Below are 27888 nucleotides of genomic sequence, written 5' to 3'. Positions count from 1 at the left end.
TGGGACCGCCCCCTCGCTACCGGGGGTGGGGCTACGTGTGGGTGACGTGGCCGCTTCCAGTCTTTGGTCGGGTTTCGGCGGCTTAGGTGCCCAGGGAGGAGGCGGTGACGGCCGGGGACATTGGCAGTGGCGGCGGTGGCAGGCGGCAGAGGGGAGGTAAGATTCGCTCTAAGAGGGGATCTGGACGCCGTGTCGGCTCCGGGACAGTGGTTTTACGGGGGCGACGACTGGCGGGGGGAAGGGAACCAGGGGCGAGCGGGCAAGTCCTGCCGGCCCGGCTCCCGGTGAGCGAATTCCTTGCCGTCCAATCAGGAAAGCCTCTGTTGAAAGAGACGTCGGCCTTAGCTAATGAGTGGTTGAAGTCTTCCAGAAGGCGGACCTTGGGCGGGGGGTGGGACTTCCTGTTTCAAATAAACACCCGGAGGTTTCCCCCTCCGCCCACCGAAGTGTGTCACTCTCTGGAGGTCCGTCACCCGCTCTCCCTGGCCGAAGGAAACCGCAGATAAAAAAGGGCTGGGTAGGGCCCGGGGCAGTTACACGGGCCAGGCCGGAGTCTCAGGGCCACAGGACTTGGCTCGAGCCCTGTCTCTGCTTCAGGGCCCTCGGCCCGCGTTTTGGCCGCCAGAGCCAAGTTGGAAGAAGAGTCTGAAGAGGGTTCGACTTGGGGCAGGGGAAAATCAAGGCCCTTTCCGCTGCGGGCCTGTTCCAGGATCTGCGAGCGCCTTGGGCGCGAAAGTCTTTAAAAAGTGCAGAAGGGGCTCGAGGATTTGTTGATTGGGGCGGGGCGGGGGAGTTTGGGAGAAGAAGCTGCCTGGGGAATGACACTCTCCCCTCCACAACAGTGCGAGGTTATGCGTCTCAATGATCCCGCGGAAACGCTACGGGTCTAAGAACACGGATCAGGGTGTCTACCTGGGTCTCTCAAAGACACAGGTCCTGTCCCCTGCAACTGCTGGCAGTAGCAGCAGCGACATCGCCCCTGTGCCCCCCCCAGTGGCCCTCGTCCCTCCCACTCCCGACACCATGTCCTGCCGGGATCGGACCCAGGAGTTTCTGTCTGCCTGCAAGTCGCTGCAGAGCCGTCAGGTAAGGACCTGGAGTGGAAAAGGCAAGGAGTGACTCTTACTCAAATCTGGGAAGGACTGTGCTCCTGTTAACTGAAGTAATTCTTGGGGAAACCTGATGGAACTGATAGGCTTGGAAGGGGCTGGTAGGGTCTGCTATAAGCAACAGAGAAGAAAGAGGTCGGCTGGCTAATTAGAGGCAAGGACTTAGACATTTTTTAATGAGGAATCCCCTGGAGTGCAGGATTGCTGTTCTGGAGGGAGTACTTTAGTGCCAGGCTTGGTTGCAATATAATTGGTGTGAATAAGGAACAAGTTCTAGGAAGAGCCTTTAGCTGAGAGACATGCACCTTGAGTTTTCCAGTATACGCCTACTATAAGTTTGCTCTGTAACCATGAGAAAATTAGTTAATCTAGTTATGTCTTAGTTTTTAATCTCTGTAAGATGAAGGACATTTTTCTAGATCAGTAATTTGTTGTTTTGTTTCTGTTTTGTTTAGAGATCTAATTTCAGCTCTGTCAACAGGCTGGCATGTAGTGGCGTGATCATAGTTCACTGCAGATTTGAACTCCTGTACTCAAGGGATCCTCTTACCTCAGCCTCCTGGTCACTTAATTTGGGACTACATGGATGTACCACACTACTAACTTTTAAATTTTTTTCATATAGCCAGTATCTCACTATGTTGCTCAGGTTGGTCTGGGCACCACACCTGCCCTAGATCAGTAATTTGTATCAAAATCAATGAGTTGGATGCAGTGGTGATCAGTAATTTGTATCAAAATCAATGGGTTGGATGTGGTGGCTCATACCTGTAATTCCAGCACTTTGGGAGGCCTAGGCCAGAGGATCGCTTGAGGCCAGGAGTTAGAGAGCAGCCTGGGCAACAAAGCAAGACCCTGTCTCTACAAAAAAAAAAAAACTGAATGTGGTGGCATGTGCCTGTAGTCCCAGCTACTTAGAAGGCTGAGCAAGGCTCTGTGTCTCTTTTTTTTTTTTTTTTTTTTTGAGACGGAATTTCACTCTTGTTACCCAGGCTGGAGTGCAATGGCACGATCTCGGCTCACTGCAACCTCCGCCTCCTGGGTTCAGGCAATTCTCCTGCCTCAGCCTCCTGAGTAGCTGGGATTGCAGGCACGCGCCACCATGCCCAGCTAATGTTTTGTATTTTTAGTAGAGACGGGGTTTCACCATGTGTTGACCAGGATGGTCTCGATCTCTTGACCTCGTGATCCACCCACCTTGGCCTCCCAAAGTGCTGGGATTACAGGCTTGAGCCACCGTGCCCGGCTAAAAGTTTTTTTTTTTTTTACTGTTCATCGCTTGGTAAAGCTGCTCTTCTATGTGATCTCCAAGAACTTTGCAGTCATCCTCACTGATTTCCCGATTTGAGGAATAGAATGGCAATACTAGCTACCATTTATTTAGTGCTTACAGTGTACCAATGTACCAAGTAGTTGATGAAAGTACTTTTCAGCCTTTTTGTTATTTAATCTTAGCAACAAGAAGCGGAGAGATGTGGATTGTCTTTCTTTTACAGAAGGGGAAATAGAGATTCAGAATGTTTTAAGTAACTAGTCCCCAAAACCCCTAGCTACTAAGTAGTGAGTCAAGATTTTTTTTTTTTTTTTTTTTTTTTTTTTTTTTTTTTTGAGACGGAGTTTCGCTCTTGTTACCCACGCTGGAGTGCAAATGGTGCGATCTCGGCTCACCACAACCTCCGCCTCCTGGGTTCAGGCAATTCTCCTGCCTCAGCCTCCTGAGTAGCTGGGATTACAGGCACGTGCCACCATGCCCAGCTAATTTTTTGTATTTTTAGTAGAGACGGGGTTTCACCATGTTGACCAGGATGGTCTCGATCTCTCAACCTCGTGATCCACCCGTCTCAGCCTCCCAAAGTGCTGGGATTACAGGCTTGAGCCACCGCGCCCGGCCGTGAGTCAAGATTTGAACTCAGGTCTACTTGTCTTCAAATCTGGAGTCTAAACCACTACCACTGGTAAATTTAGATCATCGATGGATGCCACCAGTACTAGAGATAGTTTAGTGGACACCTGAGGAAGAGTGAAAACTGGAACTGGGGAAGAGGGAACTAAAGTTGTCACCTCCTGCCATTGCTTTTCAGAATGGAATCCAGACAAATAAGCCAGCTTTGCGTGCTGTCCGACAGCGCAGTGAATTCACCCTCATGGCCAAGTGAGTTGAGAGAAGCTTTCTGGTGGGGTGATACAGTGTCTGAAGAAAAGTAGGCTTGCCTTCAGTGACCTTGACTGTGAAATCTGGGATTGGTTGTGCTGGAGCTTATGTGGGAAAAGGCGTTCTTCTGCCCTTTCCCACAGTCTCACTAGTGGTCGTTTGCAGGCGCATTGGGAAAGACCTTAGCAACACATTTGCCAAGCTGGAGAAGCTGACAATCTGTGAGTGTTCTTGGGGTCTTTCAGAAGTGGGGCAGTAGTATATCGCAGAGGGCTGAGGACTGTATTTCCTGAGCTTTGTCTTTCACCTCACCCATTGCAGCTTCTTGTTTATCTCTGTAGTGGCAAAGCGGAAGTCCCTCTTTGATGATAAAGCGGTGGAAATTGAAGAGCTAACATATATCATCAAACAGGTGAGCTACTAGCCATCAGAAGAGCCCAGCATTCCAATCAGATCACTTCTATCATTCTGTCATTCTCCATTGCCATGGGGACCCAGAGCAAGTTTCTTTTTTCAGGGAACGGGGTCTCACTGTGTTGACCAGGCTGGAGTGTAGTGGTGCGATCCTAGCTCACTGCAGCCCTTAACTCTTGGGCTCTGGGCTCAAGCTATCCTCCAGCCTCAGTCTCCTGAGTGGTTGAGACTACAGGCACATGTCCTCATGCCTGGATTTTTTTTTTTTTTTTGAGACCGAGTCTTGCTCTGTCGCCCAGGCTGGAGTATAGTGGTGCAATTTTGGCTCACTGCAACCTTCGCCTCCCGGATTTAAGTGATTCTCCTGCCTCAGCCTCCCAAATAACTGGGATTACAGGCTCCTGCCACCACACCTGGCTAATTTCTTTAGTATTTTTAGTAGAGACAGGGTTTCACCATGTTGGCCAGGCTGGTCTAAAACTCCTAACCTCAAGTGATCTGTCCGCCTCAACCTCCCAAAGTATTGGGATTACAGGTGTGAGCCACCATGCCTGGCCATAATTTATTTTTATTTTTGTAGAGATGGGATCTTGCTGTATTGCCCAGCCTGGTCCTGAACTCCTGGCCTCAAGCAGTCCTCCAGCCTCAGCCTCTCAAAGTTCTGGCGTTACAGTCCTGGCCCCAGAGCAAGTTTTTAGAGCAAGTGCAAACATCCTGCATTGAGTCAGTAGATACTTGCTGATCATCTACCATAGGCAAAGCATCAAGGTGGGCAGTGCTAACATAAACGGAGGCAAGATTCTTGCCTTTGGGCGGGCACCGTGGCTCACGCCTATAATCCCAGCACTTCGGGAGGCCAAGGCAGGTGGATCACCTGAGGTCGGGAGTTGGAGACCAGCCTGGCCAACATGGTGAAACCCTGTCTCTCTGTCTCTACTAAAAAAAAATACAAAAATTAGCTGGGCATGGTGGCACGCACCTGTAGTCCCAGCTACTCGGAATGCTGAGGAAGGAGAATCACTTGAATCCAGGAGATGGGGTTGCAGAGAGCCAAGATTGTACCACTGCACTCCAGCCTGGGCGACAAGAATGGAGGGAAAAAAAGATTCTTGCCTTTAAGGGCTTATTGTCTAGAAGAGGTATCCAGTTTCATAGACCCATCCTTAAAATGAGTATAGAAGGCCAGGCGCGGTGGCTCACATCTGTAATCCCAGCACTTTGGGAGGTCGAAACAGGTGGATCACGAGGTCAAGAGATTGAGACCATCCTGGCCAACATGATGAAACCCCGTCTCTACTAAAAAATACAAAAATTTCCTGGGCGTGGTGACACATGCCTGTAATCCCAGCTAGTCGGGAGGCTGAGACAGGAGAATTGCTTGAACCCAGGAGGTGGAGGTTGCGGTGAGCCAAGATCACACCACTGCACTCCAGCCTGGTGACAGAGCGAGACTCCACCTAAAAAAAAAAAAAGTATCGAAGGCAAATGGTACAGCAACATTTTACAAAAAGATGAATGAGACAGTCTGGGTACAAGGATAGATGTGATAATGGGGGTGAAATCTGAACTTGTGTAGATTCAAGCCTTGTGTAGAGGCAGTGGAAGGACGTTCCAAGCAGAGGAATGAATGTGTGCCCAGAAATGGCCTTTAAAACAGAGGGTTCAAGGCCAAATGCCATGGATCATGCCTGTAATCTCAGTACTCTGAGAGGCCAAGATGGGAGGATCGCTTGGGGCCAGTTCAAGACTAGCCTGGACAATAAAACAAGACCTTGTCTCTACAGAAATAAAAAATAGGCCGGGCGTGGTGGCTCAAGCCTGTAATCCCAGCACTTTGGGAGGCTGAGGTGGGCGGATCACAAGGTCAAGAGATCGGGACCATCCTGGCCAACATTTTGAAACCCCGTCTCTACTAAAAATACAAAAAATTAGCTGGGCGAGGCGGTGTGCGCCTGTAGTCCCAGCTACTTGGGAGGCTGAGGCAAGAGAATTGCTTGAACCCAGGAGGCAGAGATTGCAGTGAGCCGAGATTGTGCCACTGCACTCCAGCCTAGTGCCTGGCAACAGAGTGAGCCTCTGTCTCAAAAAAAAAGAAAGGGCCGGGCGTGGTGGCTCAAGCCTGTAATCCCAGCACTTTGGGAGGCCGAGGCGGGTGGATCACGAGGTCAAGAGATCGAGACCATCCTGGTCAACATGGTGAAACCCCGTCTCTACTAAAAATACAAAAATTAGCTGGGCATGGTGGCGCGTGCCTGTAATCCCAGCTACTCAGGAGGCTGAGGCAGGAGAATTGCCTGAACCCAGGAGGCGGAGGTTGCGGTGAGCCGAGATCGCGCCATTGTACTCCAGCCTGGGTAACAAGAGCGAAACTCTGTCTCAAAAAAAAAAAAAAAAAAGAAAGAAAAAATAGGCCGGTACAGTGGCTCATACTTGTAATCCCAGCACACTGAGAGGCCGAGGTGGGCAGATCATGAGATCAGGAGGTTGGGGCCATCCTGGCCAACATGGTGAAACCCCATCTCTGCTAGAAATACACAAAATTAGCTAGGCATGGTGATGCACACCTGTAGTCCCAGCTACTCTTGAGGCTGAGGAAGGGAGACTCACATGAACCTGGGAGGCAGAGGTTGCAGTGAGCCAAGATGGGGCACTGCACTCCAGCCTGGGCATCAGAGCAAGACTCCGTCTCCAAAAAAAAAACTAAAGTTACTCAGGTCCCACTGGGATTTTATAAAAAAGCACGCCTGGGCTGGGCATGGTGGCTCATGCCTGTAATCCCAGACTTTGGGAGGCCAAGGTGGGTGGATCACGAGGTCAGGTGTTAAAGACCACCCTGGCCAAAATGGTGAAACCTGGTCTCTACTAAAAATACAAAAATTAGCAGGCGTGATGGCAGGTGCCTGTAATCTCAGCTACTCAGGGGCCTAAGGCAGAATTGCTTGAACCCAGGAGGCAGAGGTTAAGTGAGCCAAGATCACGACACTGTACTCCAGTGTGGGCGATAGAGCAAGACTTGGTTTAAAAAAAGGAAAAAAAGCACTCCCAGCAGAGTGCTTACTGCAGCCTCTGCCTCCTGAGTTCAAGCAGTTCGCCCTTCCTCAGCCTCCTGAGTAGCTGGGGTTACAGGTGCTTGCCACCACACCTGGCTGATTTTTTTTTTGTATTTCTTGTAGAGATGGGGTTTCACCATGTTGACCAGGATGGTCTCGATCTTCTGACCTCGTGATCTGCCCGCCTCTGCCTCCCACAGTGCTGGGCTTACAGGCATGAGCCACTGCACCCAGCCAAAATAAAATTTTTTTTGAAGGAAGGTTCAAGTCTTTTGCTTACATGTCACCAGCCCAAGGAGGCCTATCCTGACCATGGTGTTTAATATTCCATCACCCCAAATTCTGATCTTTCTTCCCAACACTCTGTTTTCTTTTTCCATAGTATTTGATATATCCTAACAGTCTCTGAAATTACTTACTCATCGTGTATTTTTTGTTTCTGTCCGCTGCCATTTACCTCACCCCACCCCCTCAAAAGGAAAGAAAAACATGTATACCACAAAAACAGGGCCTTTTTTTTTTTTTTTTTTTGAGATGGAATATCAGTCTTTCAGCTCACTGTGACCTCCACCTTTCCATTTCAAGTGATTCTCCTGCCTCAGCCTCCCGGGTAGCTGGGATTACAGGCATCCATCACCACGCCTGGGTAATTTTTGTATTTTTTAGTAGAGACAGGGTTGTGGCATGTTGGCCAGGGTAGCCTCGAACTCCTGATTTCATGATCTGCCTGACTTGGCCCACCAAAGTGCTGGGATTACAGTGTGAGCCACCGTGCCCAGTCAAAAGCAGGGAATTTTTTTCAGCTTGTTTACAGATGTATTCCGAGTTCCCATAACAGTATTTGGGACATAGTAACCTCTCAGTATTTATTGATTGAGGGATTGGCAGGAAGCTGGAAAGGTAGGTTGGTGGCTGGTTCTAGAGAGCATATGGGCCTTGCTAAGGCGTGCGGAGTCATCTTGAATGCCATGGGCTGCAAATGGAGTCTAACCTGGAATATGGATGGGGCAGAGAGGCTGGGGAGGAGGCTGGTGTGATTGTCTGGGATAGAGATCATTATGCCAGATGGCCAACCCATGTAAGAGATGATGCACTGATGGAAAAGAAAGGGTTCCATTAACTATTGGGGTATTATTGCCTAGGCATTTAAGAGCCAGCTTACTGGATTGACAGACGTGAGTTCATATCCCAGGTCTAGGACTTCTGTTGAGTCCTTGGGGAAGCACCTGATTACTCTTGAGTTTCAGTTCCTTTATTAGTAAGAAGGGAATATTAACAGTACCTATCGGGCCGGGCATGGTGGCTCACGCCGATAATCCAAGCACTTTGGAGGGCAAGGCAGGCAGATCACCTAAGTTTGGGAGTTCAAGACCAGCCTGACCAAGATGGTGAAACCCTGTCTTTAGAAAAAAACAAAACAAAACAAAAAACAGTACCTATCTCGTAGGGTTCTTGTGAGGGTTCATTTATTATTATTTTTTAATTACTGACATTATGGAGTGACTCTTTCAGAGCCAAGACTATTTTATTTATTTATTTATTGAGACGGAGTCTTGCTCTGTCACCAGGCTAGCATGCAGTGGCACAATCTTGGCTAACTACAACCTCCGCCTCCTGGGTTCAAGCGATTCTGCCTCAGTCTCCCAAGTAGCTGAGACCACAGGGATGTGCCAACATGCCTGGCTAATTTTTTTTTTTTTTTTTTTTTTTTTTGAGACGGAGTTTCGCTGTTGTTACCCAGGCTGGAGTGCAATGGCGCAGTCTCGGCTCACCGCAACCTCCGCCTCCTGGTTTCAGGCAATTCTCCTGCCTCAGCCTCCTGAGTAGCTGGGATTACAGGCATGTGCCACCATGCCCAGCTAATTTTTTGTATTTTTAGTAGAGACGGGGTTTCAGCATGTTGACCAGGATGATCTCGATCTCTCGACCTTGTGATCCACCTGCCTTGGCCTCCCAGAGTGCTGGGATTACAGGCTTGAGCCACCGTGCCCAGCCCTAGATGAAGCCCTCTTTACCTTTTTCTAGCTCTTCTCTGTAGGGACTGAGCAAGAGCATATACTAGACCTTGGAAAATTCTAGTAGGCCCGTCTGGTCTGACTGTCTGGGATACTCTCGCTTCAGTTAGTAACTTCCACCTTGCCCTTCCTACCAGAGATGGCCATGGGGAGAGATGCTGACTGAGGACTCCTTGGCTAATACTTGGTTTTTCCGTGGGCTTTTTTACCAGGACATCAATAGCCTCAACAAACAGATTGCTCAGCTCCAAGATTTCGTGAGGGCCAAGGGCAGCCAGAGCGGTCGGCACCTGCAGACCCATTCCAACACCATTGTGGTGTCCTTGCAGGTGGGAGCTGGGGAGGAAGGGAGGGAGGGAAAGGGGAGGAATGTGGAGTTTTTGGTTGACCCTCTCTCCTTTTCTTCTAGTCAAAACTGGCTTCTATGTCTAATGACTTCAAATCGGTTTTAGAAGTGAGGACAGAGGTGAGAATAATCTGCGTAGGAGGGATAAGAATATGGGGGTAAGGATCCAGGAGGGAAATGGGGAAGGGACAAGTTCTACAGGGTCATGGACCGACAGTGGGAATCTCTTTAACATGCCTGCTTTCTAGCGGCTTCAGGTCCTTTGCATTTTTCCCCAACCCCAGAACCTGAAGCAGCAGAGGAGCCGGAGAGAGCAGTTCTCCCGGGCACCTGTGTCAGCCCTGCCCCTTGCCCCTAACCACCTGGGTAAGTCACAGGTAAAATGGGAAGCCCCAGGAGGTAATTTTACTTACTCTGGTTGTGATGGCATCTTTTTTTTTTTTCCTAAATACAGAGTTTCACCATGTTGGTCAGGCTGGTCTTGAACTCCTGACCTCAGGTGATCCACCTGCCTCAGCCTCCCAAAGTGCTAGGATTACAGGCGTGAGCCACTGCGCCTGGCTTGTGATGGCATCTTCTAAAGGCAGGCGTTGGGTAGGAGAGTAGAGGGTCAAGGAAATTGCTAGGCTGAACCAGATGGTTGAGATTCATGATCCACATTTAGACTCCTGCATTCTCACTGTTGGGGTGAATTTAGTTATATCCAGAAGAATGATAATTTCTAATTTTTTGGTATGCTTATCTTTATTCACATTCTCGTTTAATTTTCACAACCACCCTTTGAGAAAGCAACTATTATTATCCCCCATTTTACAGGTGAGGAAACTGAGGCTCAGAGAGTTAAAATGACCTGTCCAGGGTCACAAGGCTAGTAAGTGCCAGAGCTGGGATTCAAACCCAGAGCATGTGGGCTTTGATCTTGCTTTTAACTGTTAAGATGTGCCACATCCTGTTTTCTCCCCCAGGGGGTGCTGTGGTTTTGGGGGCAGAGTCACGTGCCTCCAAGGATGTCACCATCGACATGATGGACTCTCGGACCAGCCAGCAGCTGCAGCTCATCGACGAGCAGGTACCCAGCCTCTGAACTTGGGAGAATCAGCTTCTCCATTATCCTCTTTGACTCCCAAGAGAGTGTTTGGAGTGTGCCATGGGCAGACTGGCAAGCTGGGCGGTTTGTAAAGATGCAGGTCTGACCCTGAAGAACCTCATGGTGTTCATGTGCTCTCTCCTTCTCCTGAAGGATTCCTACATCCAGAGCCGGGCAGACACCATGCAGAACATTGAGTCGACAATTGTTGAGCTGGGCTCCATCTTTCAGCAGTTGGCACACATGGTTAAGGAACAGGAGGAAACCATTCAGAGGTGAGACACACTCTCTCACCCTAGACACAGGAGCCTTCTCTTCCCCGTGGATTGGCATCTTAAAGTTCTCAGGGACTGCTTGATGCCTCTTGGAAGATAGAGTGAATCCTGCCCACCCATGGGACCCAGTTCACCTGCTTTCATCCACCCAACAAGTATTTATTGAGCACCTGTTCATGTGAGGCACTGTTCCAGGTGCTGGAGATACAGTGGCAACTAGGACAGTAAAGTCTCTCTGGAGCTACTTTGCAGCATGTTTATGGAACTTGATAGGGCAGATGAGGACAGCTGTGGAAAATAATTGACTAGGCCGGGCATGGTGGCTCACACCTGTAATCCCAAAAGCAGAACTTTGGGAGGGTGAGCCAGGCAGATGGCTTGAGTTCAGGAGTTCAAGACCAGCTTGGGCAACAAAGTGAGACCCCGTCTCTACAAATAATTACAAAAATTAGCCGGGCATGGTGGCATGGGCATGTAGTCCCAGCTATTTGAGAGGCTCAGGTGGGAGGATGGCTTGAGCCTGGGAGGCAGAGGTTGCAGTGAGCCAAGACCATGCTACTGCAATCCAGCCTTGGTGACAGAGCCAGATTCTCTCTCAAAAAATAAAAATAAAAAATTAACCAACAAAATTTCAGGTAGTAATAAGGCTGTATACAGAGCATTAAAGTAGGATGATGTGTCAAGAAAGTGATGTATGGGTATGGTGGCTTACACCTCTAATTCCAGCACTTTGGGAGGCCCAGACAGTTACTTGAACTCAAGAGTTCGAGACCAGCCTGGGCAACATGGTGAAACCCTATCTCTACAAAAATAAAAAAAAGTTAGTAGTTGTGCGTGCCTGTGGTCCCAGCTACTTGGGAGGCTGAGGCGGGAGGATCATTTGATCACAAGAGGTCGAGGCTGCAGTGAGCCATAATCGAATCACTGCACTCCAACCTAAGTGACAGAGTGAGACTCCATCTCAAAAAAAAAAAAAAAGAAAGAAAGTGACTGAGGAGATATATCAGATTCTGTGGCAGAGAATGCTGCTCTGAAGACGTGACATTTAAGTGGACTTGAATCGCAAGAGGATAGGCTAGCCATGCAAAGAAAAAAGAGTGTTCTAGGCCAAGGGGACAGCTGGAGAAAAGGCCTTATGATGAGACAGTCTCGCTGTATGCAAGAATCAACAAGGCCAGTGTTGCTAGAAAGCAATGAACAGGGTTAGAGAAGTACAGGGTGTACTGGAGGGATGTGGGCAGAGGCCCAACAATGGGCTGGCCTCTGTTCCTCTTGTGCCTCCTGCTATGACGAGGTTTTATCTGCTCCTCCTCTGTGGTGCTTAGCATTCAGTTGGTCATGACTATATAGCAGTAGACAAAAGAAAAAAATTCTTGCCCTTGTGGAACTTAAACAGCCTAATAGGGAGATAGATGTCAAAAAGTAATAATAAATAAATAGTATAGTATGTTTAAAAAAAAAAAAAAGTCACAGGATCAGCTAATCAAGAGTGCCAGGTTTGAAAGGAGGTAGGACCTGTTAAGAAGGTGGCATCGGCCAGGTCCAGTAGCTCACGCCTGTAATCCAGGCACTTTGGGAGGCTGAGGCAGGCAGATCACAAGGTTAAGAGATTGAGACCATCCTGGCCAACATAGTGAAACCTCGTCTCTACTAAAATACAAAAATTGGCCAGGTGCGGTGGCTTAAGCCTGTAATCCCAGCACTTTAGGAGGCCGAGACAGGTGGATCATGAGGTCAAGAGATCGAGACCGTCCTGGTCAACTTGGTGAAACCCCGTCTCTACCAAAAATACAAAAAATTAGCTGGGCATGGTGGCGCGTGCCCGTAATCCCAGCTACTCAGGAGGCTGAGGCAGGAGAATTGCCTGAACCCAGGAGGCGGAGGTTGCGGTGAGCTGAGATCGTGCCATTGCACTCCAGCCTAGGTAACAAGAGCGAAACTCCGTCTCAAAAAAAAAAAAAAAAAAGGTGGCATCAGACTTGGGATAAGGTGAGGAAATTAACTACATAGACCCTGGCAAAGGGAAGAACCAGCATAAAGGCCTGCAGGTGACACTATGTCTGATGAGTTAAAGGACAGAGACCACTGCAGATGGGATAAATGAGGAAGAGAATTGTACAAGGTGTGGTCAGAGGGAAACTGTGGGACTTATTAGGACCTTTGTTAGGCTTTAGCTGTCACTCCGAGTGACATAGGGAGTCATTGCAGGGGTTTGATTTTGTTTCTGTTTTTGTTTGAGACAGAGCCTTGCCCTGTCGCCCAGGCTGGAGTGCAGTGGCATGATCTTGGCTCACTACAACCTTCCCTTCCTAGATTCAAGTGATTCTCATGCCTCAGCCTCATGAGCAGCTAGGACCACAGGTGTGTACCACCATGCCTGGCTAATTTTTGTATTTTTAGTAGAGAAGGAGTTTTGCCATGTTGGCCATGCTGGTCTTGACCTCCTGGCCTCAAGAGACCTGTCCTTCTTGGCCTCCCAAAGTGCTGGGGTTACAGGTGTGAGCCATCACAACCAGCCAAATACATTTAACTTTTTTTTTTTTTTTTGAGGTGGAGTCTTGCTCTGTTGCCCAAGCTGTGGTGGGATCTAGGCTCACTGCAACCTCCGCCTCCCAGGGTTCAAGCAATTATTCTGCCTCAGCTTCCTAGGTAGCTGGGACTACAGGCATGGGCCACCTCACCTGGCGAATTTTTGTATTTTTAATGGGGGGAGGGGTTTCACTATATTGGCCAGGCTGGTCTCAAACTACTGACATTGTGATCTGCCTGCCTCATCCTCCCAAAGTGCAGGGATTACAGGCCTGAGCCACTGCGCCCAGCCAACTTTCTGAGACAGTCTCACTCTGTCATCAGGCTGGAGTGCAGTGGCCCAATCTCAGCTCACTGCAACCTCTGCCTCCTGGTTTCAAGGGATTCTCCTGCCTCAGCCTCCCAAGTAGCTTGGACTACAGCCACCACCCTGAGCTAACGTTTGTGTTTTTAGAGAGACGGGGTTTCACCATGTTGGCCAGGATGGTCTCAATCTCTTGACCCCCGTGATTTGCCTGCCTCAACCTCCCGAAGTGCTGGGATTATAGGCATGAACCACCACGCCCAGCCTTAATTTATTTTTATTTTTTTCAGGCAGAATTTCACTCTTGTTGCCTAGGCTGGAGTGCAGTGGTACCTCTTACCTTGCTGTGGGTTCAAGCGATTCTCCCGCCTCAGCCTCCTGAGTAGCTGGGATTACAGGTGCCCACACCACGCCCAGCTAATTTTTGTATTTTTAACAGAGATGGGGTTTCACCATGTTGGCCAGACTGGTCTTGAGCTCCTGACCTCAGGTGATCTGCCCACTTGAGTGTCCCAAAGTGCTAGGATTACAGAGGTGAGCCACCACACCTGGCCACATTTAACTTTAAAACAAAAATTATAATAGTTTATACTCTGAGATTTATAAAGTATGTAGATCCAACAAATATTTTTTTTTTTTTTTGAGACGGAGTTTCGCTCTTGTTACCCAGGCTGGAGTGCAATGGCGCGATCTCGGCTCACCGCAACCTCCACCTCCTGGGTTCAGGCAATTCTCCTGCCTCAGCCTCCTGAGTAGCTTGGATTACAGGCATATGCCACCATGTCCAGCTAATTTTTTGTATTTTTAGTAGAGACGGGGTTTCACCATGTTGACCAGGATGGTCTCAATTTCTTGACCTTGTGATCCGCCCGCCTCGGCCTCCCAAAGTGCTGGGATTACAGGCTTGAGCCACCGCGCCCGGCCTTTTTTTTTTTTTTTGAGACGGAGTTTCGCTCTTGTTACCCAGGCTGGAGTACAATGGCGCAATCTCGACTCACTGCAACCTCTGCTTCCTGGGTTCAAGCAATTCTCCTGCCTCAGCCTCCTGAGTAGCTGAGACTACAGGCACGCGTCACCATGCCCAGCTAATTTTTGTATTTTTAGTAGAGACGGGGTTTCACCATGTTGAACAGGATGGTCTCGATCTCTTGACCTCGTGATCCCCCTGCCTCAGCCTCCCAAAGTGCTGGGATTATAGGCGTGAGCCACCACGCCCGACCGATCCAACAGATTTAACTATAGAATGAAGGATGAAAGTAGAGGGTTTGAAGACTTTGACATTTTACATGAAGTAGGCTGTGAAAAGTTAGTAAGATATATTGTAATCCCTAGAGCCACCACTAAAGTAAAACTGAACGATGACATATAGCAAGAAGAGGAACAACCAAATCGAAATGGAAATAGAACTTTAAACAGAATTTTAATTCAAAAGGACAAGAGAGGATAAAAAGAAAAAATAGAGAAAAATAGAAAATAGAAAAATAGTAGACCTAAATCCAACTTTATTAAAAATTACAGCTGACCTCAAGTGATCTGTCCACCTTGACCTCCGAAAGTGCTGGGATTACAGGCTTGAGCTACCGAGCCTGTCCAGATTCTGCCCATATTTTAGTCTTCGTCTCAGACCTGTCTTCTAAACTCCATGTATACATATGCCTCTTCAACATCTCCACTTACAGGCCTGGGAGCAGTGGCTCACGCCTGTATTCCTAACACTTTGGGAAGCCAAGGTGGGCCAATCATTTGTGGATTCAAGAGTTTGAGACCTGCTTGGCCAAAATGGTGAAAACCCATCTCTACTAAAAATACAAAAAGAAAGTAGCTGGGCATGGTGACACATGCCTGTAATCTCAACTACTCAGAAGGCTGAAGCAGGAGAATGACTTCAAGACAGGAGGTGGAGTTTGCAGTGAGCCAGTATCACACTACTGCACTGCAGCCTGGGTGACAGAACAAGACTCTGTTTTTTTTTTTTTTTTTTGAGATGGAGTTTTGCTCTTGTTACCCAGGCTGGAGTGCAATGGCACGATTTCGGCTCACTGCAACCTCCGCCTCCTGGGTTCAAGCAATTCTCCTGCCTCAGCCTCCTGAGTAGCTGGGATTACAGGCACGTGCCACCATGCCCAGCTAATTTTTTGTATTTTTAGTAGAGACGGGGCTTCACCATGTTGACCAGGATGGTCTCGATCTCTCGACCTCGTGATCCACCCGCCTCAGCCTCCCAAAGTGCTGGGATTACAGGCTTGAGCCGCCGCGCCCGGCCCCAAGACTCTGTCTTAAAGGCTGGGTACACCGGCTCATGCCTGTAATCCCAGCACTTGGGGAGGCTGAGGCGGGCGGATCACGAGGTCAGGAGATTGAGTCACCATCCTGGCAAACGTGGTGAAACTCTGTCTTTACTAAAAATACAAAAATTAGCCAGGCATGGTGGCGGGTGCCTGTAGTTCCAGCTACTCGGGAGGCTGAGGCAGGAGAATCACTTGAACCCGGGAAGTGGAGGTTGCAGTGAGCTAAGGTTGCACCACTGCACTCCAGCCTGGCGACAGAGAAGACTCTGTCTCAAAAAAAAAAAAGAAAAACCAAACTAGAAACCATTTCCACTTAAATGTTGTTGGATGTGTCCAACATAGAATTTATTTTCTCCGTATACCTACTCTACTGACTGGACTCAGTAGCTCATGCCTGTAATCTGAGCACTTTGAGAGGCTGAGGGGGCATGGATTGCTTCAGCCCGGAAGTTAAATTCGAAAACAGCCTCAGTAATAGGACAAAACTTCTCTACAAAAAAATACAAAAGTTAGCTGGGCCTCGTGGCGCATGCCTGTAGTCCTAGCCACTTGGGAGCTGAGGTACGAGGATCACTTGGGCCTGAGACATTGAGGCTGTGGGGTGAGTCCAGATGATGCCACTGCACTCCAGCCAGGGCAACAGAGTGAGACTCTCTCACAAAAAAAAAAAAAAAAAAAGTAACAAAATGTTAAATGTATTTTAAAACTGCTCTTTTTCTCCTACACTCTACATTCAGCGCGTCAAGTAATTCATCCTGTTGGTTCTGTCTTAAAAATATATCCAGAATGCAGCTGGGCCCAGAGGCTCACGCCTATAATCCCAGCATTTTGGGAGGCTGAGGCCAGTGGATCACCTGAGGTCAGGAGTTCGAGACCAGCCTGACCAACATGGAGAAACCCCATCTCTATTGAAAATACAAAATTAGCCAGGTGTGGTGGTGCATGCCTGTAATCCCAGCTACTCACCAGGATGAGGCAGGAGAATTACCTGAACCCAGGAGGTGGAGGTTGTGGTGAGCTGAGATTGCACCATTGCACTCCAGTCTGGGCAACAAGAGTGAAACTCTATCTCCAAAAATAAATAAATATATAGGCCAGGCGTGGTGGCTTATGCCTATAATCCCAGCACTTTGGGAGGCCGAGGTGGGTGGATCACAAGGTCAGGCCATCATGGTGAAACCTTGTCTCTACTAAAAATACAAAATTACAATACAAAAATTAGCTGGGCGTAGTGGCGGTTGCCTATAATCCCAGGAGGCTGAGGCAGAGAATCACTTGAACCCGGGAAACGGAGGTTGCAGTGATCCGAGATGGTGCCACTGCACCCCAACCTGGGTGACAGACCAAGACTCTTTCAAAAGAAATAAATAAATGAAAATATATCCAGAATCCAAGTACTATATATTCACCACCTCCACTTGGCCCCAGCCACCATCGCCTCTTTCCTGGGTTTCTGCAAAGCCCTCTGTACCTAATGTGTTTTTATCCTAGCCCCTACAATTTATTGTCAAAACAACGAATAAGCCTTTTAAAATAGAAGTCAGAGCCGGGCACGGTGGCTCAAGCCTGTAATCCCAGCACTTTGGGAGGCTGAGGCAGGTGGATCACAAGGTCAAGAGATTGAGACCATCCTGGTCAACATGGTGAAACCCCGTCTCTACTAAAAATACAAAAAAATTAGCTGGGCATGGTGGCACGTGCCTGTAATCCCAGCTACTCAGGAGGCTGAGGCAGGAGAATTGCCTGGACCCAGGAGGTGGAGGTTGCGGTGAGCTGAGATTGCGCCATTGCACTCCAGCCTGGGCAACAAGAGCGAAACTCCGTCTCAAAATAAATAAATAAATAAATAAAATAAAATAAAATAGAAGTCAGGGCTGCGCATGGTGGCTTAGAACTTTTGGAGACCTCTGGGGAGGATCACTTGAGGCTAGGAGTTCAAGTCCAGCCTGACCAACATAGGAAGAACCCATCTTTACAAAACAAAAAATTAGTTGGGCATGGTGGCATGTGTGTGTCATCCCACCTACTTGAGAAGCTAAGGTGAGAAGATTGCTTGAACCCAGCGGTTCAAGTCTGTAGTGACCTATGGTGGTGCCACTGTTCTCCAGCCTGGGCTACTACTGGAGACCCTGTCTCTAAAAAAAAGAAAAAAAGAAGTGAGATCATGTAACCTTTTCTCAAAACCCTGCAATAAAACAAAACAAAAACCAAACCAAAAATTCCCCTGCAGCAACATGATGATTCCCAGTTTCTACAAAAAAAAAAAACAAACATAAGCAGATCGTGGTGGTACACTCCTTGGTCCTGGCTACCGGGAAGTCTCAGGCAGGAAGATTGCTTGAGCCCTGGGGGTAGAGGTTGCAGTGAGCAGAGATTGCGCCACCACACTCCAGTCTGGATGACAGCAGCACCCTGTCTAAAAAAAAGAAAAATATTAAAAAGTTAAATGTATTTTAAAGAAATTAAGAGGAAGAAATGATAATGATGTATAGTGACCATTTTCAGGGTTCTTCATTCCTCCCTGAGCAGATCTAAGTTTCCCGCTGGTATCTCTTCCCTTTAACCTGAAGAAGCACTTCCTTTGGCATTTTTTTTTATAGTGTAGATCTGCTGACAACAATTTGTTTTAGTTTTCTTTCATCTGAAAAGAAAAATGAAATCTTTTTCACTAACTAAATCAAAACTAATTATTTTTTTTTTTTGAGACAGTTTAACTCTTGTTGCCCAGGCTGGAGTGCAGTAGCGCAATCTCAGCTCACTGCAACCTCCACCTCCCAGGTTCAAGCAATTCTCCTGCCTCAGCCTCCCGAGTAGCTGGGACTACAGGTGCCCACCACCACGCCTGGCTAATTTTTTGTATTTTTAGTAGAGACGGGGTTTCACTGCGTTACCCAGGATGGTCTCCGTCTCCTGGCCTCGTGATCTGCCTGCCTCAGCCTCCCAGAGTGCTGGGATTACAGGCATGAACCATCACACCCAGCCAGATTTATTCTGAAAGCACTTTATATTATGTGGTTTTTTTGGTCTGTCTTGTTTCTAATGAGAAGTCAGTGATAATTCTTTTTTTTTTTTTTTTTTTTGAGACGGAGTTTCGCTCTTGTTACCCAGGCTGGAGTGCAATGGCGCGATCTCGGCTCACCGCAACCTCCGCCTCCTGGGTTCAGGCAATTCTCCTGCCTCAGCCTCCTGAGTAGCTGGGATTATAGGCACGCGCCACCATGCCCAGCTAATTTTTTGTATTTTTAGTAGAGACGGGGTTTCACCATGTTGACCAGGTTGGTCTCGATTTCTTGACCTTGTGATCCACCCGCCTCGGCCTCCCAAAGTGCTGGGATTACAGGCTTGAGCCACCGCGCCCGGCTTTTTTTTTTTTTTTTTTGAGACAGAGTTTCGCTCTTGTTACCCAGGCTGGAGTGCAATGGCACGATCTCGGCTCACCGCAACCTCTGCCTCCTGGGTTCAGGCAATTCTCCTGCCTCAGCCTCTGGAATAGATAGGACTACAGGCACGTGCCACCATGCCCAGCTAATTTTTTGTATTTTTAGTAGAGACGGGGTTTCACCATGTTGACCAGGATGGTCTTGATCTCTTGACCTCGTGGTCCACCCGCCTCGGCCTCCCAAAGTGCTAGGATTACAGGCGTGAACCACCATGCCTGGCCTGTCAGTGATAATTCTAATTGTTATGTGTAATGTGTTCTCTGGCTGCTTTTTATGTTGTTGAAACAAGGTCTCACTCTGTTGGTTAGGCAGGAGGGCAGTGGTGAGATCATATCCTTTTTTTTTTTTCTTTGAAACCGAGTCTCGCTCTGTCACCAAGGCTGGAGTGTGGTGGTGCGATCTTGGCTCACTGCAATCTCCACCTCCTGGGTTTGAGTGATTCATGTGCCTCAGCCTTCAGAATAGCTGGATTACAGGTGCCCACCGCGACACCTGGCTAATTTCGTGTGTGTGTGTGTGGTTTTAGTAGTGACAGGGTCTCACTGTGTTGTCCAGACTGGTCTTGAACTCCTGACCTCAAGTGATCTGCCCACCTCCACCTCCCAAAGTGCTGGCATCACAGGCCTGAGCCACTGCACCCAACCCAATTATGTCTTTCTTTCTTTCTTTCTTTATTTTTGAGCTGGGATTATAGGTGTGTGCCACCATGCCTGGCTAAGTTTTGTATTTTTAGCAGAGACAGGGTATTAACCGTGTTGGCCAGGCTGGTCTCAAACTCCTGACCTCAGGTGATCTGCCCACCTTGGCCTCCCAAACTGCTAGGATTTACAGGCATGAGTCACCACGCCTGGCCAGTAGTTGTTTTTTTTTTTTTTAATTCTTCCTCTTTGCCGGGTGAGGTGGCTCATGCCTGTAATACTTGGGAGGCTAAGGCAGGAGAATTGCTTGAACCCAGGAGGCGGAGGTTGTGGTGAGCTGAGATCATGCCATTGCACTCTTCAGCCTGGGGAACAAGAGCAAAACTGTCTCAAAAATAAATAAATAAATAAATAAATAAAACTCTTTTTTTGAGCATCATTATAGACTTAAATTATCAGTTTTAATTTATTGTTTGTATATAATTAGTGAGGGCAATGATTATTTTCGGTGCTCAAATTGTTCCAAATTTGTCTGGTGGGAGCCTAGAGGGTTTAAAAGGCTGAGAGAAAATAAAGGTATGTTTGCATGCCAATGGGAATGCTGCAACAGATATATTAAAAAATCATAATGTAGGAAAAACATGGGAGAATTCTTGAGATGATGTCCTTGAGAAGGTGAGAGATGGCCGGGCGCGGTGGCTCAAGCCTGTAATCCCAGCACTTTGGGAGGCCGAGGCGGGTGGATCACAAGGTCAAGAGATCGAGACCATCCCGGTCAACATAGTGAAACCCCGTCTCTACTAAAAAAAAAATACAAAAAATTAGCTGGGCGTGATGGCACATGCCTGTAATCCCAGCTACTCAGGAGGCTGAGGCAGGAGAATTGCCTGAACCCAGGAGGCAGAGGTTGCGGTGAGCCGTGATCGCGCCATTGCACTCCAGCCTGGGTAACAAGAGCGAAACTCTGTCTCAAAAAAAAAAAAAAAGAAGGTGAGAGATAATGGGCTCCAGCACATAAATCGAAGCTTGGCTCTAAGAGGAGCTGGCAATAGGTGGGAAAACAGGATATTGTACAAGTCCTCAGGGGTGGAGTGGCATTTATCTTCAGACAACTTCAGTCTTCTCAGCTCATTGAGAAGAAAGGCTGGCTGGGCGTGGTGGCTCATGCCTGTAAATCCCAGCACTTCGGGATTACAAGGTGGGCAGATCACAAGGTTAGGAGATCGAGACCATCCTGGCCAACATGGTGAAACTCTGTCTCTACTAAAAATGCAAAAATTAGCTGGGTGTGGTGGTGGACACCTGTAATCTGAGCTGTCTGGGAGGCTGAGGCAGGAGACTCGCTTGAACCCAGGAGTCAGTGGTTACAGTGAGCCGAGATTGTGCCATTGCACTCCATGCTGGGCAACAGAGTGAGACTCTGTCTCAAAAAGAAAAAACAACAACAAAAGAAGGAGGAAGGCCAGTAGAGGAGAGGATAGGGGAGAGGAGGTATAGGAGGTTTTAGGAATCCACTCCTGCCCAGTTGCTCTTATCCCTTTGGGCAGAATCCAACCTTGATTGATCTTCATTCCCCACAGTATCTAGCAGAGTGCTTTTACCCTACATTGTTGATCATCTGAAACTGAGTGAACACCTACGTTTGTATAAAGCGGGTTTCTGAACATCATCAATCCATTAAGCAGCCTCACAAATTCAATTGACACTTGGAGATAACTTTTTTTTTTTTTCTGTGGTGGAGGCTTGTTCTGTTTCCCAGGTTGGAGTGCAGTGCTGCAATCTCAGCTCACTGCAACCTCCACCTCCCAGGTTCAAGTGATTTTTCTGCCTCAGCCTCCTTAGTAGTTGAGATTACAGGCACGTACCAGCGCACCTGGCTAATTTTTGTATTTTCAGTTGAAACAGGGTTTCACCATGTCAATCAGGCTGGTCTCGAAACTCCTGACCTCATGATCCGCCCATCTTGGCCTCCCAAAGTGCTGGAATTACAGGGGTGAGCCACTGCGCCCAGCCCTTGGAGATTCTGATTCAAGAGATGTGAATGGAGTGGGCTTTCAGGGAGCTTCATTTTAAAAATTCATTTAAAAAATGATGAGCATCCAGGTTTGGGAACCACTGATTTTTTAAAAAGTTTGTTTATTCAACTACTAAATGTTGATCAACATCGATTTATAAGGTACTGTGAGATCAGCTGTCTTGATATAGAGTCAGGAGAATTGACTGATTTTTGTTGGTGGTGTTTGTTTGAGACAATCTCACTCTGTCACCCAGGCTGGAGTGTAGTGGCACAATCTTGGCTCACTGCAACTTCTGCCTCCCAAGTTCAAGCAATTCTCCTGCCTCAGCCTCTTGAGTAATTTGGACTACAGGTGTGCGCCACCATGCCTGGCTAATAACTGACTGGTTTTCATCTGTTTCAGCTGAGACCTAGGGAACCCCTTGCAGAGTTAGGCCATAAATGTGATAGCTCTTTGAGCTATGTTGTATTTTGAACATTAGAATATTATAGATTCAGTGAAACAGAATTATCAAAGATATTTGAGTTATTTCCTCAATCCTTATACATCTAAAATAGAATTATACCATTATATACAACTTTACATTCTAGTCTTCCTTAAAACAGTGTCATAAGTATTTTTTCACTGTTAGCATGCATTTGCTCATTGATTTAGCGAACATTTGTTGCTGCTGTGAAAGACCATCCTGGTCCTCCTGGAGTGCACAAGTAGGAGAGGTGAAAGACCATCCTGGTCTGAGGATAAGAAGGTGAAAGACCAAAAAAAAAAAAAAAAAAAAAAGAAGGTGAAAGACCATCCTAGTCCTCCTGGAGCGCACTAGGAGGAGAGACATAGGTTGACAGTGACAGCTCAGTATGATAGGGCAAGAAGAGAAGGGGATGAGGCTGGATGCGGTAGCTCATGCCTGTAATCCCAGCCAAGGCAGGCAGATCACGAGGTCATGAGTTCGAAACCAGCCTGGCCAACATAGTGAAACCCCATCTTTAGAAAAAAAATGGAGAAGGGGATGAGGACTCTGAGAGTAGGTATTGCTCCTAGATGAGGCCAAGGGACCTTCCCAGAAGTGATACCAAGCTAAAATTTGAGGGGAATGCCAGCCAAAAAGGGGAAAGGATAAGCTGTTCCATGTGAGGAAAAAACAGCACAGAAATGAGAAGGAACTTGGTAGATTCAGGAGCGCAGAATTATTCAGTGTGGTTGGGGGATTAGTGAGAGGCAAGGCCAGGTCACAAATGACCTGTGAGTCACAGCAAGAAATTTGTTGTCAGGGAGAGAACATAAGAAGCAGCGAGTAGATTGATGCTTGGTGAGGAGAATGGGGTTTGTTCTGGATGTGTTGAGTGTTTCAGACTTCGTGGGACAGCTAAGTGACAGAGTTTAGTAGCCATTTCATGCTCTGATGTTTGGAAGAGAAGGCAGTGCTAGAGGTAAGGACTTAGGAGTCAGTGGCCTCTGGGTGAAACCCTGGGCATAGACCACCTAGAGACAGTGGGCAAAGTGAGAAAAAGATTAGGACAGATCCCTCCTGGAGTCAGGGGCTATGTAGAGAAGGGAAGAATCTGGCCAGACTGAGGAGGAAGGTTGAGGAAGATGAGAGGAAGCAGAGAGAAATGTGTCCTTAGGACTTGGGGTACAGGAATTTTAAGGAGTGTTTTCTTACAATTCCTGAGAAGGTTCGAGGTAAGGATGTGTTTGAGTCAAGAGGTTTGAATTAATCGGATCAGTGCCAGTAGTTTCAGCGGAATGGCTCGGTAGCAGTTTTACAGTTTGGACCACAAAAGGGATATAAGTAGAGGAAATTTATGGGTAACCATATGCAAAATAAATTTATGAAATGATGCAATCTTTTTTTTTTTTTTTTTTTTTTGAGATGGAGTTTCGCTCTTGTTACCCAGGCTGGAGTACCATGGTGCGATCTCAGCTAACCGCAACCTCTGCCTCCTGAGTACAAGCAATTCTCCTACCTCAGCTGGGTAGTAGCTGGGACCACAGGCCCACGCCACCATGCCCAGCTGATTTTTGTATTTTTAGTAGAGACGGGGTTTCACCTTGTTGACCAGGACGGTCTCTGTCTCTTGACCTTGTGATGTACCCACCTCTGCCACCCAGAGTGCTGGGATTAATAGGTATGAGCCACCGTGCCTGGCCCAAAATGATACAGTCTTTAAAATAGGTAGAGACGTTTATATGCTTCCTCCCTGCATGCCAGTGGATCTGAGTTTGAGCACTTGCTCTAAAACCACTGATTAAGTCTGAAGTTCTTTGGAATATAGATTCTTGGGCCCCAACCTAGAATTTCTGGTTGTGACACTTGAGAATTTGTGTATTTGAGAATTCAACAGGTGATTCTTGTTTTTCCTAAGGTGTGAAAACTACTGATGTAATGTTGCTCAGTCATTTTCCTTTATCCCTCAAAATATTCAAACTACAGAAACATTGGGAGGATAGCACAATAAACACTCATATTCCCTGTACCTGTAGTCACTTTTTTGTTTTCCTTTTTTTTTTTTTTTTTTGAGAAAATGGCTCACTGCAGCCTCAAACTCCCAGACACAAGTGATCCCCTATCTCAGCCTCCCTAGTAACTGGGATTACAGGTGCATGCCACCATGTCTGGCTAATTTTTAAATGTTTTTGTAGAGACAGAGTCTCCCTATATTGCCCAGGCTGGTCTTGAACTCCTGAACTCAACCAATCTAGCCCCCTTGGCTTCCCAAAGTGCTGGGATTACAGGCATGAGCCATCTGGCTTGGCCACCAATTGTTAATATGTTATCACTTTTTTTCCTCTTTTTTTGTTTTTCCTCTCTTCTTTTTTTCAGACAGAGTCTCACTCTGTCGCCCAGGCTGGGGTACAGTGGTGCAATCTCAGCTCAGTGCAACCTCCACCTCCCAGGTTCAAGCGATTTCTCCTGCCTCAGCCTCCTGAGTAGCTGGGGTTACAGGTGCACACCAGCACAACTGGCTCTTTTCTTTGTTTTTAGTAGAGATGGGGTTTCACCGTGTTTGTCAGGCTGGTCTCCAGCTCCTGACCTTGTGATCCACCCGCCTCTGCCTCCCTAGGTGCTGGGATTACTGGCATGGGCCACTGCACCTGGCCTTTCTTCTTTCTTTTGCTGAATCATTTGAAAGTTGGTGCAAATTGAATGCTGTTTTATCCCTAAATACTTTAGTATGCTAAGAATAGAGCATTCTCCTTAACAACCATAATGTCATTTTTTTTAAAATTTTTTAATTTTTTTTAAGGCTGTTACCTGCTGATTTTTTGTTTTTGTTTTTTATTTTTATTTTTTCATAATGTAATTTTCAAGCTGCTGGGGAGGGTGAAGCTAAGAAAATTTGAACAGTTTGCAGGCATGATCCAGTATTCAGCCTATGCTTAAGTTTCCCCATCTGACATTTAAAACAAAAGTTTTTAATCTTCTTTTCTTTCAATTTAAGACCCAGGAAGATTCACATTTTATATTCGATGTGTCTCTTTAGTGTGCCATTTATTTTTCATGACATCAACTTTTTTTGTTCAGTGTTTTCTCATGATTAAATTTAGGTCAAATACTTTTGCCATGATGATGACATTAGTAGGCACTTGATTAAGTTATCCGTCTATTGCTGAGGTCAATTGAATCACTTATTCAAGGTGCTAACCATTAGGCTAAGCACACTCATCCCTCGGTATTATGGGACATTGGCTCCCTGAGCCCCAGAGGATACCAAAATCCATGCATGCTCAAGTCCCATAAAACTATGTCATATTTGTATGTAATCTCTCATCCTCCAATATACTTAAAAATTTTTATTTATTTTTATTTTTATTTTTTTTTTTTTGAGACAGAGTCTCACTCTGTTGCCAGGGGCCAGGCTGGAGTGCAGTGGCACAATCTCGGCTCACTGCAACCTCCGCCTCCTGGGTTCAAGCAATTCTTCCGCCTCAGCCTCCCAAGTAGCTGGGACAACAGGTGTACGCCACCACGCCCAGCTAATTTTTGTATTTTTAGTAGAGACGGGGTTTCACCATGTTGGCCAGGATGGTCTCGATCTCTTGACCTCATGATCCGCCCGCCTCGGCCTCCCAAAGTGCTGGGATTACAGGCTTGAGCCACCGCGTCCGGCCAAAAAAATTTTTTTTTAGTAGATAAAGAGTCTTACCATGTTGTTCAAGCTGGTCTCCAACTGCTAGGCTCAAGTGATCCTTCTGCCTGGGCCTCCCAAAGTGCTGGGATTACAGCCCAGCCAAAAATGGGGGTCTATATCCTTTTTTTGTTTTTGTTTTGTTTTGTTTTGAGTCACCCATGCTGCAGTGCAGTGGCACAATCTAATTGCAGCCTCGAGCTCCTCAACTTCCTAGGTTCAAGCTATCCTCCCACCTCAGCCTCCTGAGTAGCTGGGACTAAGAGGGTTATACCACCACACCCTGCTATTTTTTGTATTTTTTGCAGAAATGGGATTTTGCGTGTCGCCAAGGCTGGTCTCAAACTCGTGAGATCAAACCATCTGCCGGCCTCGGCTTCCCAGAGTGCTGGGATTCCAGGCATGAGACACCAGGGCTGGCCATAGAGCTTTTTTATCCCCTGACTTCCTGTACATGTCAAGAAGGTTTCCTTTTTCACTCAGAACCATGATTTCCTGACTGTAGTGTCTGAACTTTTTTCTCCATACAACAAATATAATGCATACTCATCAGATAAAAATCTGTAAATACTGATGAGCAGAAATTATAACTGACATTTTGGGGGCTCTTGTGGGTTAGGGACTTTATATTTGTTAACTCATTGAAGACTGACAGCAGCCTGAGGGACGGTAGGGTTTGTGTAGACCTCATTTTGCCGGTGAGGAAAATGAGGCTTGAAGTTAAAGACAACCTTAGAGTCTTAAGCTAATAAATGGCAGAGCTGGTTTTCAAGCCAGAAATAACTCATTTATAGCCCTCTTCAAAAGCCTTTTCTATACACAAGAATGGAATCATATTGTGACCATCTTTCCATGTCAATAAATAGGCACGGTACGGTGGCTCACGCCTGTAATCCCAACACTTTGGGAGGCTGAGGTGGGCGGATCACAAGGTCAAGAGTTCGAGACCAGCCTGGCCAGCATAGTGAAACCCCATCTCTACTAAAAATACAAAAATTGGCTGGGCATGGTGGCACATGCCTGTAGTCCCAGCTATTCGAGAGGCTGAGGTAGGAGAATTGCATGAACACGGAGGCGGAGGTTGTACTGAGCTGAGATCCAGTCTGGGCGACAGAATGAGACTCCATCTCAAAATAAATAAACAGACTTCAACAGCATTCTTTTTAATCCGGTGTCCTTTTGTTTTCTCTTCTCCCGGCCTTGTTCCCAGGATCGACGAGAATGTGCTAGGAGCCCAGCTGGACGTTGAGGCCGCCCATTCAGAGATCCTCAAGTACTTCCAGTCAGTCACCTCCAATCGGTGGCTCATGGTCAAAATCTTCCTCATTCTCATTGTCTTCTTCATCATCTTTGTGGTCTTCCTTGCTTGAACCTGCTCCACTCTGAGGCACTCCGTTGGGGTTTGGGACCCTCCTGGGAGGGCAAGTGGCCGATGCTGCCACCGAGCCTGTGCAGGGTGCTTGGGAGAAAGGCCCTGTTTCCCTGGAACTGCTAAGAATGGCCACTGCCCCTGATCTCCCACCCCTTGCCTCTGGCTACTCTGTCCTGCCCCCACCACCCTCAGGCCCATGAAACACAGTTCTGGATTTGGACTCTGCTGTGAAGTGACTGGAAGGGAGCAGAGGCCAGCTGGGGGAGGTTGCCTCTACTAGGAGATTTTTATAAACCCTCTCCAACCTCTCCCAAAGGAAGCTTTGGCAGCAAAGGGAGATGATGCCCTTCCCCACCTTCCTGTGAGTGAAGAGAGGAAGTAAAATGTCCCAGGGACCAATTTTCCCATCTGGGTTAGGACTTGACCTCTTTCTTCCTCTTTCACCATGTGAGGCAGGGAGCCCTGAGCCCTTCAGCTGCCTGCACAACCTCCGACATTGGCTGCTGGTGACTCTCAATCTGCCAAATGTGCTGCAGCCCGTTTTCTCCCAATTACAGCAAGACTGTCATCCTCACTAGCTATGTCATCATTTCTGGGTGGGAGCGTCGAAGGGCCTAGGCAGTGAGTGGAATGAGCCCACTGCCCAGTACCAGAACTGAAAGGGTTGGGCTAATGGCTCTGCTGGGTATCACTGCTGACACAGGCTATATTGGGCTCTGACACA

General features: G+C 47.4%; 1 protein-coding gene across 1 annotated transcript; it reads left to right on the top strand.

Annotated features, from left to right (window-relative positions):
* The first annotated feature begins 12 nt into the window (after positions 1 to 12).
* STX5 (syntaxin 5) lies at positions 13 to 27738 on the top strand. The gene is made up of 11 exons (XM_003920251.4): positions 13 to 156; positions 843 to 1086; positions 3191 to 3261; positions 3427 to 3482; positions 3603 to 3673; positions 8953 to 9069; positions 9150 to 9206; positions 9371 to 9452; positions 10052 to 10155; positions 10327 to 10448; positions 27003 to 27738. Exons 2-11 carry the CDS (start codon positions 862 to 864, stop codon positions 27160 to 27162), a joined length of 1065 nt encoding a protein of 354 aa, XP_003920300.1. The 5' UTR covers positions 13 to 156; positions 843 to 861; the 3' UTR covers positions 27163 to 27738.
* Positions 27739 to 27888: the final 150 nt, after the last annotated feature.

This window comes from Saimiri boliviensis, chromosome 6 (genome assembly GCF_048565385.1).
Source record: "Saimiri boliviensis isolate mSaiBol1 chromosome 6, mSaiBol1.pri, whole genome shotgun sequence".
NCBI classification, from domain to species: Eukaryota; Metazoa; Chordata; class Mammalia; order Primates; family Cebidae; genus Saimiri; species Saimiri boliviensis.
The sequence above is the reverse complement of the archived record's forward strand: the minus strand, read 5'-3'. Positions and strand labels throughout refer to the sequence as shown.